The following is a 15,656-nucleotide window of genomic DNA, read 5'->3' on the forward strand; positions in this document are numbered from 1 at the left end:
CAGGCTGGAGTGCAATGGCGCGATCTCGGCTCACCGCAACCTCCGCCTCCTGGGTTCAGGCAATTCTCCTGCCTCAGCCTCCTCAGTAGCTGGGATTACAGGCACACGCCACCATGCCCAGCTGATTTTTTGTACTTTTAGTAGAGACGGGGTTTCACCATGTTGACCAGGATGGTCTCGATCTCTTGACCTCGTGATCCACCCGCCTCGGCCTCCCGAAGTGCTGGGATTACAGGCGTGAGCCACCGCGCCCGGCCGATAATTTTTAAAATTCTCCTACAAATCCTGGGATTCTATAATTTTGGTGTTGGGAAGGTACAGGCAGGTACAGTTTGGTACTACTAATGTCAAAGAATAGTGGCAACAATTTTAACATACGTTCCGCCATTTGAACGCCATGGCAATCCTATGATGATGAAATTGAAGTTCTGACGGGCTCAGTGGCTCATCTGAAAGGAAGGAACTGGTACGCTCTGGAAAAGGGACTGGAACCACATTTCCAAATTTTGGCGACGAACTAGGGCAGGGCAAAAAGGGTGGAGAAAGGGGCGGGACTGCGCACGCGCATATTTGCATTGGCGCCGCCGTCTCTGGCTTTCCTCTCGCTGCCACCCTTCCTCAGACCGGTACGGTGGCCGACGGGAATCAGACGCTGGGGATGAATGAAGGTGCTGGGTGCAGGTTGAAAAAGTCTCCCGCTTTCCTGTCCCTACAGTCCCGGTTCTGCCTTTGTGTGGTGCCCACATCCTTCCCCGTTCGTATCGACAACCTGGTTGGTCCCGGCGTCTGAGTTCTTGGTGCCCGAGTCGACTCGGGGCACAACTAGGGTTTGGGGTTCCGGATTATCGCCTAGGCCCAACTTCGGACCGCGCTCTCGATTTCTGCCGCGCCCCACCCCTAGGACGCAGAGTCCGTGTGGGGTTCCGTCGGGCTGGAGGGTAGATCTTAAGGTATGAAGCGTCCGCTTCTCAGGCCTCAGCGCGTTCCTCGGTCCCTGTCGGCGAGTGGCCGGACTTTGCTCAGCCTGAGGGACTTGTTGGTTCTGGTTGCGCCCGGGGTGAGATGGAAGAGCACACAGGTCTTGGCGCCTCTGCTCCATCAGCCCGCCCCTCCGTTGAAAGACCAGCCCCTCCCTGAAAACAGCAGTTTTTACCCACGGATTTTACCCACGCTGCTGCTAGTCAGTCGGCCTTGAGAGGCAATGGCTTTGGCTACCTGCTCGCTACCTTTTTGTTTACTTTTTGTACCTGGAGACTCCTGACTCCTGGAGACAGAGAAGTGCCCTAGTGAGACGTGTCTTTCCCAGATAGCACCCACACGTCTGCTTTTTACCCACTAACACAGGGGACATAGGATAGTGATGTGGCCTCCAGAGCCTTGAATCTGGCATTGCTTCCGCCCAGTGAGGTGATTTGCTAATTTTTCCAGCGACTTAATGAGGATGAGAAAAAGCCAAATAGTTCTTTACGTATATCGGGTAGTCACGTGAAACTATCGGGGTATGAAAGAAAGCACTTAACTATGACCATTTACTTACTTTTATTTACATTTTGTGGCGCTTATATGACTGATATAGTGGAGAAAGTCTTGGACTGGGATTTTAGTAGATGAGTATTCAGCCTTGGATTGTGCCTCTAACTAGTAATATTACTTTGGGCCTGTTACTTCATCTCTCTGGGCTTCATATTCTTTCTTTGTAAAATATGAGTATTAGAGCAGAAGATTTCTGAGGCTGGAAGAGTCATTAATATACTGTTTTCTTTCTCATTTTCCAGATGACAGTATAAACCTAGGGAGACAGAGAAGCCCTGTCTTGATTTTGCCAGAAACATCGCCAACGTAGGGGCCTATTAAAGATACACCACATTTTTCAGGGTTTTTAGAAAGTTGGGTGTTCATACACGCGCAAGTTAAACGCCTACTTTGATTTGTATTTTTACCATTAGGATCAACAGTAATGATGACTGAGTGTACAAGTCTTCAGTTTGTCAGCCCTTTTGCTTTTGAGGCAATGCAGAAGGTGGACGTTGTTCGCCTGGCATCTTTAAGTGATCCAGAATTAAGACTTCTCCTGCCCTGCTTGGTACGGATGGCACTTTGTGCACCTGCTGACCAGAGCCAAAGCTGGGCTCAGGATAAGAAACTCATCCTTCGCCTTCTCTCTGGAGTGGAAGCTGTCAACTCCATTGTTGCATTGCTGTCTGTGGACTTTCATGCTTTAGAACAAGATGCCAGCAAAGAACAGCAGCTTAGGTAATGTTATTTTATGTAATATGTTGATTTGGATTTGCCAAAGAATGGGGAATCAAATATTTTTCAGAGCTCTCCAGAAAAGAGAGAATGAGAATCTAAACTCTGGAAAGCATTTTACTTAGGTCTTTTCTATTGATAGTTACATTTCTAGAATCTTTTGACTTCCATTTATAAAATGTTGTCTAGAGAAATTTGGCAGTGTGCTCGTGCTCTTGCATGTGTTCTAAACTCATTAGGCCAGTTACTTTCAGTGGGAAGTAGGTAGGGTAACTTCCCTAGATTAGAGGGATTTATTGGAATCACTTGGGAGGCTTTTTTTTTTTTTTTTTTTTTGAAACGGAGTTTCACTCTTGTTGCCCAGGCTGGAGTGCAATGGTGTAATCTCAGTTTACTGCAGCCTCTGCCTCCCAGGTTCAAGCAATCCTCCTGCCTCAGCCTCCTGAGTAGCTGGGATCACAGGCACCTGTCACCATGCCCAGCTAAGTTTTTGTATTTTTAGTAGAAATTGAGTTTCATCATGTTGGCCAGGCTGGTTTTGAACTCCTGACCTCAGGTGATCCACTTTGATCCACTTGCCTCCAGCTCCCAAAGTGCTGGGATTACGAGTATGAGCCACTGGACTTGGCCTCTTGGGAGGGTTTTTTTTTTTTTTTGAGTTGGAGTCTTGCTCTGTCACCGAGGCTGGAGTGCAGTGGCGCCATTTCGGCTCACTGCAACCTCGCCTCCTGGATTCAAGTGATTCTCCTGCCTCAACTTCCCGAGTAGCTGGGACTACAGGCGTTTGCCACCATGCCTGGCTAATTTTTTTGTATTTTTAGTAGAGACAGGGTCTCACCATATTAGCCAGGATAGTCTTGATCTCCTGACCTCGTGATCCTCCTGCCTCGGCCTCCCAAAGTGCTGGGATTACAGGTGTGAGCCACTGCACCTGGCAAGGAGGCTTTTAAAGCTTAGATATTCCCAAAGAATCTGGGCAGATGCTATGTCCTTCCCTGCCCATTGTGAATCTAGTAGCAAGCCACCATTAGTGGAAGTGAGTGTTAATTGTCAGTTGTGGTGGAGTATTATACGTAGGATGTGAATCCCTGAAATACATAGGCAAACTAAATAGCATTTGAGAAGTAACGGAACATTTTGGAATATTTTATGTATCTTTTTGTAGCTTATTTCAATAAAAGATAATTTTTAGGTAATTATTTTCATACCACTGTTCTCATAATTGTTTTACATGTTTGTGCTTCATTAGACATAAACTTGGAGGAGGCAGTGGAGAGAGCATCCTGGTATCACAGCTTCAGCATGGACTGACGTTAGAGTTTGAACACAGTGATTCACCTCGTCGATTGCGTCTTGTGCTTAGTGAACTGTTGGCAATTATGAACAAGGTGCATTTCTTTTAACCACAGCTCAAAGTATGCATGATTTGTTGTCTAGGGAGGTAGACAGAAAAAGAGGCAAGAAGGCAGGCAGGTTGAATTCTCCTCCACTTTTATTTATTTTTTTGTTTTTTGAGACGGAGTTTTGCTCTTGTTGCCCAGGCTGGAGTACGGTGGCGTAATCTCGGCTCACTGCAACCTCCACCTCCCAGGCTCAATTGGTTCTCTTGCCTCACCCTCCTGAGTAGCTAGGATTACAGGTGCCTGCCACCATGCCTGGTTAATTTTTTGTATTTTTAGTAGAGATGGGGTCTCACCATGTTGGCCAGGCTGGTCAGGCTGGTCTCAAACTCCTGAACTCGGGTGGTCCACCTGCTTCAGCCTCCCAAAGTGCTGGGATTACAGGCGTGAGCCATTGTGCCCAGCCCACTCTACTATTTCTATATATGTTTTTTCCTTTGAAAGGCTGAAAAGATATCACAAGTCTGCCTTAAAGGCTTTCTCTAATCATTATTTTCTCTCATTTATACCTGTTCTGCATTTTCTATCAGAGGGATTGTTTCTGCATGGAATCCATACAATGGCTTCTTGACATTTAGAAGGGGATTTATGTCAAGACTTGTCCAGATTACCAAATTTATTACCAAATAATACCTTTATAGGATATAATTCCTCCTATAAAGTATAATGAAGTATAACTGAAAAATGTATGTAATTCATTTAGACACTGGATGAGCATTAACAGCCTCATATATGACGGTAGTGGTGAGTATCAATGCTGAATTGGATGTAAGATGATTGGCTAGTCTGACCATGTTGGCCAGGCTGGTCTCGATCTTCTGACCTCAGTTGATCCACCCTCTTTGGCCTCCCAGAGTGCTGGGATTACAGGCGTGAGCCACTGCACCCTGCCATGAATTTATATTTGTTAAACTGCTTTAGGTTGACTGTTTTTGGCTTTTTAAAAGCAGTTTATGTAGGTTGCATTTGGCTTGCCTTATCCTTTAATTCCAGTTGTCTCCAAATATTTTGACAGAAATCAGTTCTTGAGATTGATACTCCTATATTTGAATAATAATTAACATGACTGCTGTCTGTGGTTAAATTGTTGAAATTGATTGAATGCTGCATATTCCGCTGTGGTGTATTAGTGATATATTAAGAGACAATCTGTGAGCTCAAGAAATAATTATAAAAATAGGGATTTAATTATCTTAATAGAGTTCAAATCTTTTTTTTTCTTTTTCCTTTTTTAAGGTGTCTGAGTCAAATGGAGAATTTTTTTTCAAGTCTTCTGAACTTTTTGAGAGTCCAGTATATTTGGAGGAAGCTGCAGATGTACTTTGTATTTTACAAGCAGGTACTGTACTGAGTGCTAAGATGCATTTCATATATAGTTTCTTGTTAAATGATACTGTGTAACTTCTTAGCCTGGTATGCATTGTTATTTTAAGGATCATATAACAAATATGTACTTTAAAAGTTGAAGTCAAAAGTGACTAATAGTTGGAAATGATTAAGTAAATTTTATCATTTTCATAGTGTCACATATTATGCAGACATTAACATGGTATCTTTGATTTAATTATTTTAATGCTGATTACTGATTTTGGAAAATGTTTACAATATGTTAAGTGAAAAAAGCAAAGGGCAAAGTGGTAAATAGAATATAATCACAATTTTGTTAAAAGTTAAAGCAAAACCAATGCCCATGGTGAATTAAAATATTTATTTTTTTTTAGAGACAGTGTCTCTCTGTTGCTCAGGCTGGAGTGCAGTGGCAGGATCATAGCTCACTGCAACCTTGAATTCCTGGACTCCAGGGATCCTCCTGAGTAGCTGGGACTACAGCCGTGTGAAAACATTTTATATTAACTTTGAATGATGGGATTATAGCGGATTTTAATTTTCTTCTTTGTACCTTTTTGTATTTTCCAGATTCTATATAATAGATATGAACGATAGAAATAAAAGAGGACAGAAAAATGTAAAGAAGGCCGTTGCTCATGCCTGTAATCCCAGCACTTTGGGAGGCCGAGGCAGGAGGATCACTTGAGCTCAGGAGTTTGAGACCAGCCTGGGCAACATAGTGAGACCCTGTCTCTACAAAAAATGAAAAAAAAAAAAAAAAAAAAAAAAAAAAAGCCTGGTGTAGTGGGATACACCTGCAGTCTCAGCTGCTTGGGAAGCTGAGACAGGAAGATGGCTTGAGCCTGGGAGATTGAGGCTGTAGCAAGCCATAATTGTGCCATTGCACTCCAGCCAGAGTGAGACCTTGTCTTAAGAAAAAAAATGTAAATAAGATTTTCTTGAAAATAATTCTTTAGACCAGTTCAATAAAATAAAATTTCCTGCCGGGCGCGGTGGCTCAAGCCTGTAATCCCAGCACTGTGGGAGGCCGAGGCGGGTGGATCACGAGGCCAAGAGATCGAGACCATCCTGGTCAACATGGTGAAACCCCGCCTCTACTAAAAATACAAAAAATTAGCTGGGCATGGTGGCGCGTGCCTGTAATCCCAGCGACTCAGGAGGCTGGGGCAGGAGAATTGCCTGAACCCGGGAGGCGGAGGTTGCGGTGAGCCGAGATCGCGCCATTGCACTCCAGCCTGGGTAACAAGAGCGAAACTCTGTCTCAAAAAAAAAAATAAATAAATAAAAAATAAATAAAATAAAATTTCCTGTACTGTTCTGTTCTGTGCTGTGCTGTTCAGTGTTCTATATGGCTATGGATTACTTGAAACGTGGCTAGTGTGATTGAGGAACTGAACTGTTTTTAATTTAATTTAAGCATCCTTATGTTGCTAGTGGCTATCCTACTGGACAGCTTAGCTCTAGACTATGGAAAGAAAGTACTTTAATTTCTTTTAGATGACATGTGAAATGTCAAAATATATTTAATAATGCAATGAAATGTCACTCTTGGCTGGGCACGGTGGCTCACACCTGCAATTCCAGCAGTTTAGAAGGCTGAAGCAGGAGGATCACTTGAGCCCAGGAGGTTGAGGCTGCAGTGAGCTATAATCACACCATTGCACTCTAGCCTGGGCAACAGAGCAAGACCCTGTCTCAAAGAAAAAAAGAAATATCACTCTTTTAACACTGGGGACAGGCATGGTGACTTATGCCTGCAATCTTAGCACTTCAGGAAGCTGAGATTGGAGGATTGCTTGAGGCCAAAGTTTGAGACCCACCTGGGCTAGACGGTGAGATTCAGTCTCCACAAAAAAAAAAAAAAAAAAAATTACCTGGGTGTGGTGGAGTGCACCTGTTAACAAATACTAACACTGATTTTGTTTTCTTGTAGAGCTCCCTTCCTTGCTTCCTATAGTTGATGTAGCTGAAGCCTTGCTACATGTTAGAAATGGTGCCTGGTTCTTGTGTCTCTTGGTGGCCAATGTTCCTGATAGTTTTAATGAAGGTAAATATAATTCTAACATGGAATATTGAAGAGATTTGCTTGGGCATGTACAGGACCTATTTTTTTGACCTAAGAAGAAACATTAATGGGATTCTATTTGAGTTTTTATCTTTTAAAAGTTTGTTAGTATTTATTAAAGAATATTGAGTTCGTAAATTGTATTTAAAGTTCGTATTGACATGCAAATTTAAGTGTGATATGTAGCAAAGAAATGTATATATATATATATATATATTTTTTTTTTTTTTTACAAAAGTTTATTTATCTTTTTGAGAGGAAGTCTCACTCTGTCGCCAGGCTGGATTGCAATGGTGTGATCTTAGCTCACTGCAACCTCCAACTCCCTGGTTCAAGCGATTCTCCTGCCTCAGACTTCTGAGTAGCTGGGATTACAGGCATGTGCCGCCACACCCAGCCAATTTTTGTATTTTTAGTAGCGATGGGGTTTCACCATGTTGGCCAGGATGGTCTCAATCTCCTGACCTCATGATCCGCCTGCCTCGGCCTCCCAGAGTGCTGGGATTACAGGTGTGAGCCACTGCGCCCGGCCACAAAAGTTTATTCTTAAATGTATAGCAGCTCCAAAATAACACTTAATTCCAGCTATAGGTGGCAAAAGATGTTATGGCAGGGAATACAGATGTTTACGGACCCGTCTCCTCAGGCACAAGGAAATAGCTTACTTTTTGCCAGATTTCTTAATTCCACCTGTGGCCAGGGGCCTCTTCCCCAAGGCCTTCACTTTTAACTCCTCGAGTTTCTTCTGCTTCTCTTTTTGTTTCTGCTTGAAAGCCTTATCTTCCATGTCCATCTCCTTGGCCTGCTTCTTGGGCTGTTTCAGGAGCTTCTTGCCATCTTCACGCTGGACATGGTGCTTGCCGCTCCTTCCTCAAGAAAATTTTTTTTATACCATTAGTCACCAATGCTGTAATATAACAATAAAAAATACCAAGGAACTAGAAGATATAATATCTATAATCAGGGATCAAAGAAGAGACATATATCTGTGAAATATCAAGAGAACAATAGGAGATATGTATACTTAGAAATCCCAGGAATCAGACCTTTGTTTTTTATTCTTAATGCTGCCAGTTTGCAGAGAAGTATAGGGTAGAAATTGAGAAAAATCAACTAAATTTTTTCACCTCTTTATGGCAATTGAAGGTTGTTGTTTGAGTATGAGTGATATAAAAATAAAAACAACATTTTGTTGAAAAAGGTAGTTTGTGAATTAGGAGCCTGGGAGGAAAAAGCCCTGCATCTGGAGTTACAATTCCTGATTTTGTCATTCAGTTTTTTATTTTTATTTTTTTAAAGACGGGGTTTCACCATGTTGGTCAGGCTGGTTTTGAACTCCCAACCTGGGGTGATCCGCCTGCCTTGGCCTCCAAAGTGCTTGGATTACAGGCATGAGCCACTACACCTGGCCGTCATTCAGTTATTGTGTGAGCTCTATCAAAATACTTATCATCTGGCCGGGCACAGTTGTTCATACCTGTAATCCCAGCACTTTGGGAGGCTGAGGCGGGTGATTACTTGAGGCCAGAAGTTTGAGACTAGCCTGTCCAACATAGTGAAACCCCGTCTCTACTAAAAATATAAAAATTAGCCGGGTGTGGTGGCGGATGCCTGTAAACTCATCTACTTGGGAGGCTGAGGCAGGAGAATTGCTTGAACCTGGGAGGTGGAGTTTGCAGCAAGCTGAGATCATGCCACCGCACTCCAGCGTAAGAGTGAGACTCTGTCTCAACCAACCAACCAACTAACCAACCGAACAAACCAACCAAAATACATCTCATTTGTAAAATGGAGATGTTGATAGTGTGATAGTTCCCTGACTTTTCTAAGAGAGTTATTGATATCAAATGATATGTAAAAGCTCTTTGTAAACTGCTGGTTTTTTGTTAACTTTTTCTGTCAATTACTGGGAGAGGAGTTTTGATGTCTCCAGATATAATTGTGGATTTGCCTATTCCTTCTGTTTGTTCTGTGAGTTTTTGCTTCATGTATTTCGAAGATCTATTGTTGGGTTTATATGCATTTAAGATGATTTTATCTTTCTGATGAATTGAGCCTTTTTTTCATTATAAAATATACTTTTTTTCCCAAGTCAAATTTGATTTATTTCTTTGTTGTTCTTAGTTTTCACATTTATAGTTATGTCCCCCTTTTTTTTTTTTTGAGACGGAGTTTCGCTCTTGTTACCCAGGCTGGAGTGCAATGGCGCAATCTCGGCTCACCGCAACCTCGCAACCTCCGCCTCCCGGGTTCAGGCAATTCTCCTGCCCCAGCCTCCTGAGTCGCTGGGATTACAGGCACGCGCCACCATGCCCAGCTAATTTTTTGTATTTTTAGTAGAGACGGGGTTTCACCGTGTTGACCAGGATGGTCTCGATCTCTTGACCTCGTGATCCACCCGCCTCGGCCTCCCACAGTGCTGGGATTACAGGCTTGAGCCACCGCGCCTGGCCTATGTCCCCTTTTTAAAACATTATTTACATATTAGGTATTCAGTTTGGTGTCACCTTTGTTTTAATTTTTCTTTTGAAAAAAATAATTCCAAGTTTTATTTTAGATTCAGGGGGTACATGTGTAGGTTTGTTACATAGGTATATTGTATGACACCAAGGTTTGGGGTTTGAATGATCCTGTCACTCAGGTTATGAGCATAGTACCCAGTAGATATTTTCTTAGCCCTTGTCCCCTTTCTTCCTCCCCACTGGTAGTCCCAGTGTCCATTGTTCCCATCTTTATGTCCATGTGTACCCAATGTTTAGCTCCCACTTATATGTGAGAACATGTGGCATTTGGTTTTCTGTTCTTGTGTTAATTTGCTCAGGATGGGATGGCCTCCAGCTTTCTCCTCGTTACTGCAAAGGACATGATTTCATTCTTTTTAATGACTACATAGTATTTCATAGTATATATGTACATTTTACTTAATCCCCTGAAGATGGGCACCTAGATTGATTCCATGTCTCTGCTGTTGTGAATAGTGTTGGGATGAACATACAAGTGCATGTGTCTTTGGTAGAACAATTTGTTGTCCTTTGAGTATATATCCAGGGGTGAGATTGCTGGGTTGAATGGTAGTTCTGTTTTAAGTTATTTGAGAAATCTCCAAATTGCTTTCCACAGTGGCTGAACTAATTTACAGTCCCACCAGCAAGGTATAAATGTTCTCTTTTCTCCACAGCCTTGCTAGCACCTGTTATTTTTTGACTTTTTTATAGCCATTCTCACTGGCGTGAGATGGCATTTCATGGTGGTTTTGATTTGTATTTCTCTGATGATTAGTGTTATGGAGCATTTTTTCATGTTTTTGGTTGCTTGTATGTCTTCTTTTGAGAAGTGTCTGTTCATATCCTTTCCTCACTTTTAATGGGGTGGTTTTTGCTTGCTGAATTGTTTATGTCCGTATAGATTCTGGATATTAGGCCTTTGTCGGATGCATTTTTGTGAATATTTTCTCCCATTCTGTAGATTGTTTGTTCTGTTGGTAGTTTCTTTTGCGTGCAGAATATCTTCAATTTAAATAGCTCACACTTGTCAATTTTTGTTTTCATTGCAGTTGCTTTTGAGGACTTAGTTATAAATTCTTTGCCAAGGCCAATGTCCGGATGGTATTTCTTTTCTTTTCTTCTAGGATTTTTATAGTTTGAGGTTTTACATCTAAATCTTTAATCCAACTTGAGTTAATTTTTGTATATGATAAAAGATAGGGGTCCTGTTTCATTCTGCATATGGCTAGCCAGTTATCCCAACACCATTTGTTAAATGGGGAGTCCTTTCCCTGTCACTTATTTTTGTCAGCTTTGTTGAAGATCATATGATTTTAAGTGTGTGGCTTTATTTTTGGGTTCTCTATTCTGTTGCCTCAGTCTATGTGTCTGTTTTTATACCAGTGCCATGCTGTTTTGGTTTCTGTAGCCCTGTAGTATAGTTTGAAGTTAGGTAATATGGTGCCTCTGGTTTTGTTCTTTTTGTTAGGATTGCTTTAGCTATTCAGGCTCTTTTTTGGTTCTATGAATTTTAGGATAGTTTTTTCTAGTTTTGTGGAAAATCATGTTGGTAATTTGATATGAAGAGTGTTGAATCTATAGATTGCTTTGGGCAATATGGCCATTTTTAAGATATTGATTCTTCCAATCCATGAGGTTAGACTGTTTTTCCATTTGTTTGTGTCATACATGATTTCTTTCTCTTTTTTTTCTTTCTTTCTTTATTTGAAACAGAGTTCCACTCTGTTGCCCAGGCTGGAGTGCAAGGTGAGATCGTGGCTCACTGCAATCTCCACCTCTCGGGTTCAAGTGATTCTCCTGCATCAGCCTCCCAAGTACCTGGGATTACAGGCACATGGCACCATGCCTGGCTAATTTTTGTAGTTTTAGTAGATATAGGGTTTTACCATGTTGGCCAGGCTGGTCTTGAACTTCTGACCTCAAGTGATCTTCCCGCCTCAGATTCCCAAAGTGTTGGGATTACAGGCGTGAGCTGGTGCTCTCGGCCTCTTTGTAGAGATTTTTTTAACCTCCAAAAACACTTTTTTTTTGAGATAGTATCTCCCTGTGTCACACAGGCTGGAGAGCATTGGTGCAGTCATGATTCACTGCAGCCTTAATCTCCCAGGCCCAAGTGGTCCTTCCGCCTCAGCCTCTTGAGTGTCTGGGACTACCAGCGTGTACCACTGTGCCTGGCTAATTTTTTGTAATTTTGTGGATATGAGGTTGTGCCGTGTTACCCAGGCTGGTCTCAGACTCCTGGGCTAAAGTGGCCTGCCTGCCTCAAGTTCCCAAAGTGCTGGGATTACAGGCATGACAAAATAGACTTCTTTATTCCAGGTTTTGAAGTCTACTTTGAAAAATACAGCCATGTCATCTTTCTTACAATTAGTTTTTCTATGGTGTATATATTTCTTTATCTCGTTAATCTGTCTATATCTTTATATTTAAGGTGGATTTCCTGTGGACAGGTATAGTTGGGTCTTTTTTTTTTTTTTTTTAAATCTAGTGACTGTCTTTTAATTAGAGTGTTTATATACATAGACCATTTAATGTGATTATTATAGTGGTTAGGTTTGAATCTATCTTCTTCTTTGTTTTCTATTTATTTTCTTTTTCCTCTTGTACTTTATGCCATTGTTGTCATGGATTTTACTTCTTTTTTTTTTGAGACGGAGTTTCGCTCTTGTTACCCAGGCTGGAGTGCAATGGCGCAATCTCTGCTCACTGCAACTTCCTCCTCCTGGGTTCAGGCAATTCTCTGCCTCAGCCTCCTGAGCAACTGGAATTACAGGCGCCTGCCACCATGCCTGACTAATTTTTGTATTTTTAGTAGAGACGGGGTTTCACCATCCTGGCCAGGCTGATCTTGAACTCCTGACCTTGTGATTCACCTGCCTCGGCCTCCCAAAGTGCTGGGATTACAGGTGTGAGCTACCAGGCCTGGCACTGTTTTTTTTTGAGAGCCTTGCTCTGTTGCCCAGGCTGGAGTGGAGTGGCACATCTTGGCTCACTGCAACCTCTGCCTCCCAGGTTCAGGTGATTCTCCTGCCTCAGCCTTCATAGCAGCTGGGACTGCATGTGTGTGCTACCATGCCTAGCTAGTTTTTGTATTTTAGTAGAGATGGAGTTTCACCATATTGTCCAGGCTGGTCTCAAACTCCTGACCTCGTGATCCACACACTTTGGCCTCCCAAAGTGCTGGGTTAACAGGTGTGAGCCACTGTGCCTGGCCCTGGTTACTTTTTAATTTTTTTTCGAGATGGAGTCTCACTCTGTTGCCCAGGCCAGAGTAGAATGGCACGGTCTCGACTCACTGCAAACTCTGCCTCCCAGGTTCAAGTGATTCTCCTGCCTCAGCCTCCCAGGTACCTGGGATTACAGGTACTTACCACCACGCCTGGCTAATTTTTGTATTTTTAGTAGAGATGGGGTTTCGCCATATTGGCCAGGCTGGTCTCGAACACCTGACCTCGTGATCCACCTGTCTAGGCCTCCCAAAGTGCTGGGATTACAGGCATGCACCACTGCACCCAGCCAGCCCTGGTTACTTTTAAGATTTTCTTTTTATCACTGGTTTCAGAAATTTGATGTATCATGTTTCTTGGCATGATTTTCTTTGTATTTGTCCTGCTTAGGTCTCATTGAACTGTGTTTAGAGTTTTCATTCAACTTGGGAAAACTTCTTCAAATTTATTTTTGTCTTCTACTTTATCTTTCTGGGACTGTAGTTGCAAGTGTGTTTGAGTGTGTAATATTGTTCACAGTTTACTATTCTTAAGTCTCTTTTCATTCTGTGCCTTATTTTGGCCAAATTCTGTTGCTGTGCTTAGAAATTCTCCAATCTTTTTCTTCTGTTATGTCTCATCTTCATAAATAATTAATTCTCAAGGCTGAAGAAGATGGTTTTCGTCATTTTAGTTTGTAGGGGCCTGATAAAAAATGGAGAACGACAAGATGAAGAAAGTCTTGGAGGAAGGCGCAGGACAGATGCCTTACGCTTCTTGTGTAAAATGAATCCTTCTCAGGCCCTCAAGGTCCGAGGCATGGTGGTAAGTGATCTTGTGTTTCATTAGACAAAGGCCTTTGTATTATATCCAAGAGCTGTTCTTAAGACGGTTTTAGAGTCCTGTAGAGGTTGGGAATTTTATTTATATACTGGATATGTTACCTTCCTCTCTGGGTTTTTATGTTTTTCAGGATTTCTTCCTCTAAACTTTAGGCACTTTAGATTTGGAAGCATCCTTGCCCTTTTTGCTTATAATACTGAATTCAGTTTGTTTTCTTTGTTGTGTTAGGTGGAAGAATGTCACTTGCCAGGCCTTGGTGTGGCTTTGACATTGGATCATACTAAAAATGAAGCTTGTGAAGATGGAGTGAGTGACTTGGTTTGTTTTGTAAGTGGTTTGCTTCTTGGAACAAATGCAAAAGTCCGGACTTGGTTTGGAACTTTTATCCGAAATGGACAGCAGGTGAGGGTTAAATATCTTTATAGGCTAAGGATCAGAATATTTCAGCAGCTAGTAAAAGAGAAAAAACATTTTTTGAATGATGTCATTAAACCAGTGGTTCTCACACTTTCTAGTTTCAGGGACCTCCTTATATTTTAAAAAATCACTGAGGATACAAAAGAGCTTTTGTTTATGTGGCTTTTTTCTATTGATATTTATCATATTAGAAATTTACACTTAAATATTTGAAATATTTATTTAGTTCTTTTAAAAATAGCAACAGTTGGTGTGGTGGCATGTGCCTGTAGTCTGAGCTACTTAGGAGGCTGAAGCAGGAAGATTGCTTGAGCCAGGGAGTTCTAGGGTATAGCGTATGATAATTGTGCCTGTGAATAGCCACTGTACTTTAGCCTGGGCAACATAGTGAGCCCTCATCTCTTAAAAAAAAAAAAAAAACCCAAAAACAGACAACAATCACCCTATTTTTTTTTTTTTTTTTAAAGATGGGGTTTCACCATGTTGGTCAGGCTGGTCTTGAACTGCCGACCTCAGGTGATCTGCCCACCTTGGCCTCCAAAGTGCTTGGATTACAGGCGTGAGCCACCGCGCCCAGCCAACATAACCCTATTAAATATGAACCTAACATATTTTAAATGAAAACTGTCTTTTCCCAAACAAAATTTAACGAAAAGAATGATGTTGTTTTCTTTTATTTTTTTCAAATCTCTTCAATATCTGGCTTGATAGAAGCCTTTGGAAAATCTCAGTGTACGCTTGTGAGTGAATGAGAAAAAAAGATAATGTCTGAGTATTATTATTATTATTATTTTGAGATGGAGTTTCTCTCTTGTTGCCCAGGCTGCAGTGCAATGGTGTGATCTCAGCTCACTGCAACCTCCGCGTTTGGGTTCAAGCAATTCTCCTGATTCAGCCTCTCAGGTAGCTGGGATTACAGGCATGTGCCACCACATCTGGCTAATTTTGTATTTTTAGTAGAGATGGGGTTTCTCCATGTTGGTCAGACTGGTCTTGAACTTCTGACCTCATGTGATCTGCCAGCCTCAGCCTCCCAAAGTGCTGGGATCACAGGTGTGAGCCACCACGCCTGGCCTATGTCTGAGTATTTTTAACACCTTTCCGGACTCCTTGAAAGAATATTGGGAAAGGGCCAGACTCATGAGAACTGGTGCATTAGGTCATTGAAATAAGTTATTATATTTTTAAATTTTAATATATATGTGTGTATATGTTTTTATTTTGGTAAAATATACATAACATAAAATTTTGCCATTTAATCATTTTTAAGTATATAATTTAGTGGTATTAAGTATATTCACAGTGTGCAACCATTACCACTCTTCATTTCCAGAACTTTTTTTTTTTTTTTGAGACAGAGTCTCACTTACTCTCTTGCCCAGGCTGGAGTGCAATGGCTTGATCTTGGCTCACTGGAACCTCCACCTTCTGGGTTCAAGAGATTCTCCTGTCTCAGCCTCCTGAGTAGTTGGGATTACAGGGACCCACCACCATGCCTGGCTACTTTTTGTATTTTTAGTAGAGACAGTGTTTCGCCATGTTGGCCAGCTGGTTTCAAACTCTTGACCTCAGGTGATTTTGTATTTTTAGTAGAGATGGGGTTTTACCACGTTGGTCAGCT

At 41.8% G+C, this 15,656-nt stretch overlaps 1 protein-coding gene and 1 pseudogene across 4 annotated transcripts in view; one reads left to right on the plus strand and one right to left on the minus strand.

Annotated features, from left to right (window-relative positions):
• The first annotated feature begins 593 nt into the window (after window positions 1–593).
• The window catches only part of INTS2 (integrator complex subunit 2), a 63,167-nt gene continuing 48,104 nt past the window's right edge, over window positions 594–15,656 (plus strand). The window contains exons 1-7 of one of the 4 annotated variants that reach the window (XM_032280731.1): window positions 594–668; window positions 1,947–2,253; window positions 3,500–3,638; window positions 4,887–4,989; window positions 6,934–7,047; window positions 13,470–13,600; window positions 13,847–14,020. In XM_032280731.1, the coding sequence (XP_032136622.1) occupies window positions 659–668; window positions 1,947–2,253; window positions 3,500–3,638; window positions 4,887–4,989; window positions 6,934–7,047; window positions 13,470–13,600; window positions 13,847–14,020 (978 nt within the window). In that variant the 5' untranslated portion in view covers window positions 594–658. Of the gene's footprint in view, window positions 951–1,775; window positions 2,254–3,499; window positions 3,639–4,886; window positions 4,990–6,933; window positions 7,048–13,469; window positions 13,601–13,846; window positions 14,021–15,656 lie in introns of all 4 variants that reach the window. The other 3 variants (XM_032280730.1, XM_032280732.1, XM_032280733.1) reach the window with 3 other exon arrangements.
• On the minus strand, window positions 7,597–8,540 carry LOC116552497 (annotated as a pseudogene).

Source organism: Sapajus apella, unplaced genomic scaffold (genome assembly GCF_009761245.1).
Source record: "Sapajus apella isolate SASKATOON/1434 unplaced genomic scaffold, GSC_monkey_1.0 scaffold12, whole genome shotgun sequence".
In the NCBI taxonomy this organism is placed as follows: Eukaryota; Metazoa; Chordata; class Mammalia; order Primates; family Cebidae; genus Sapajus; species Sapajus apella.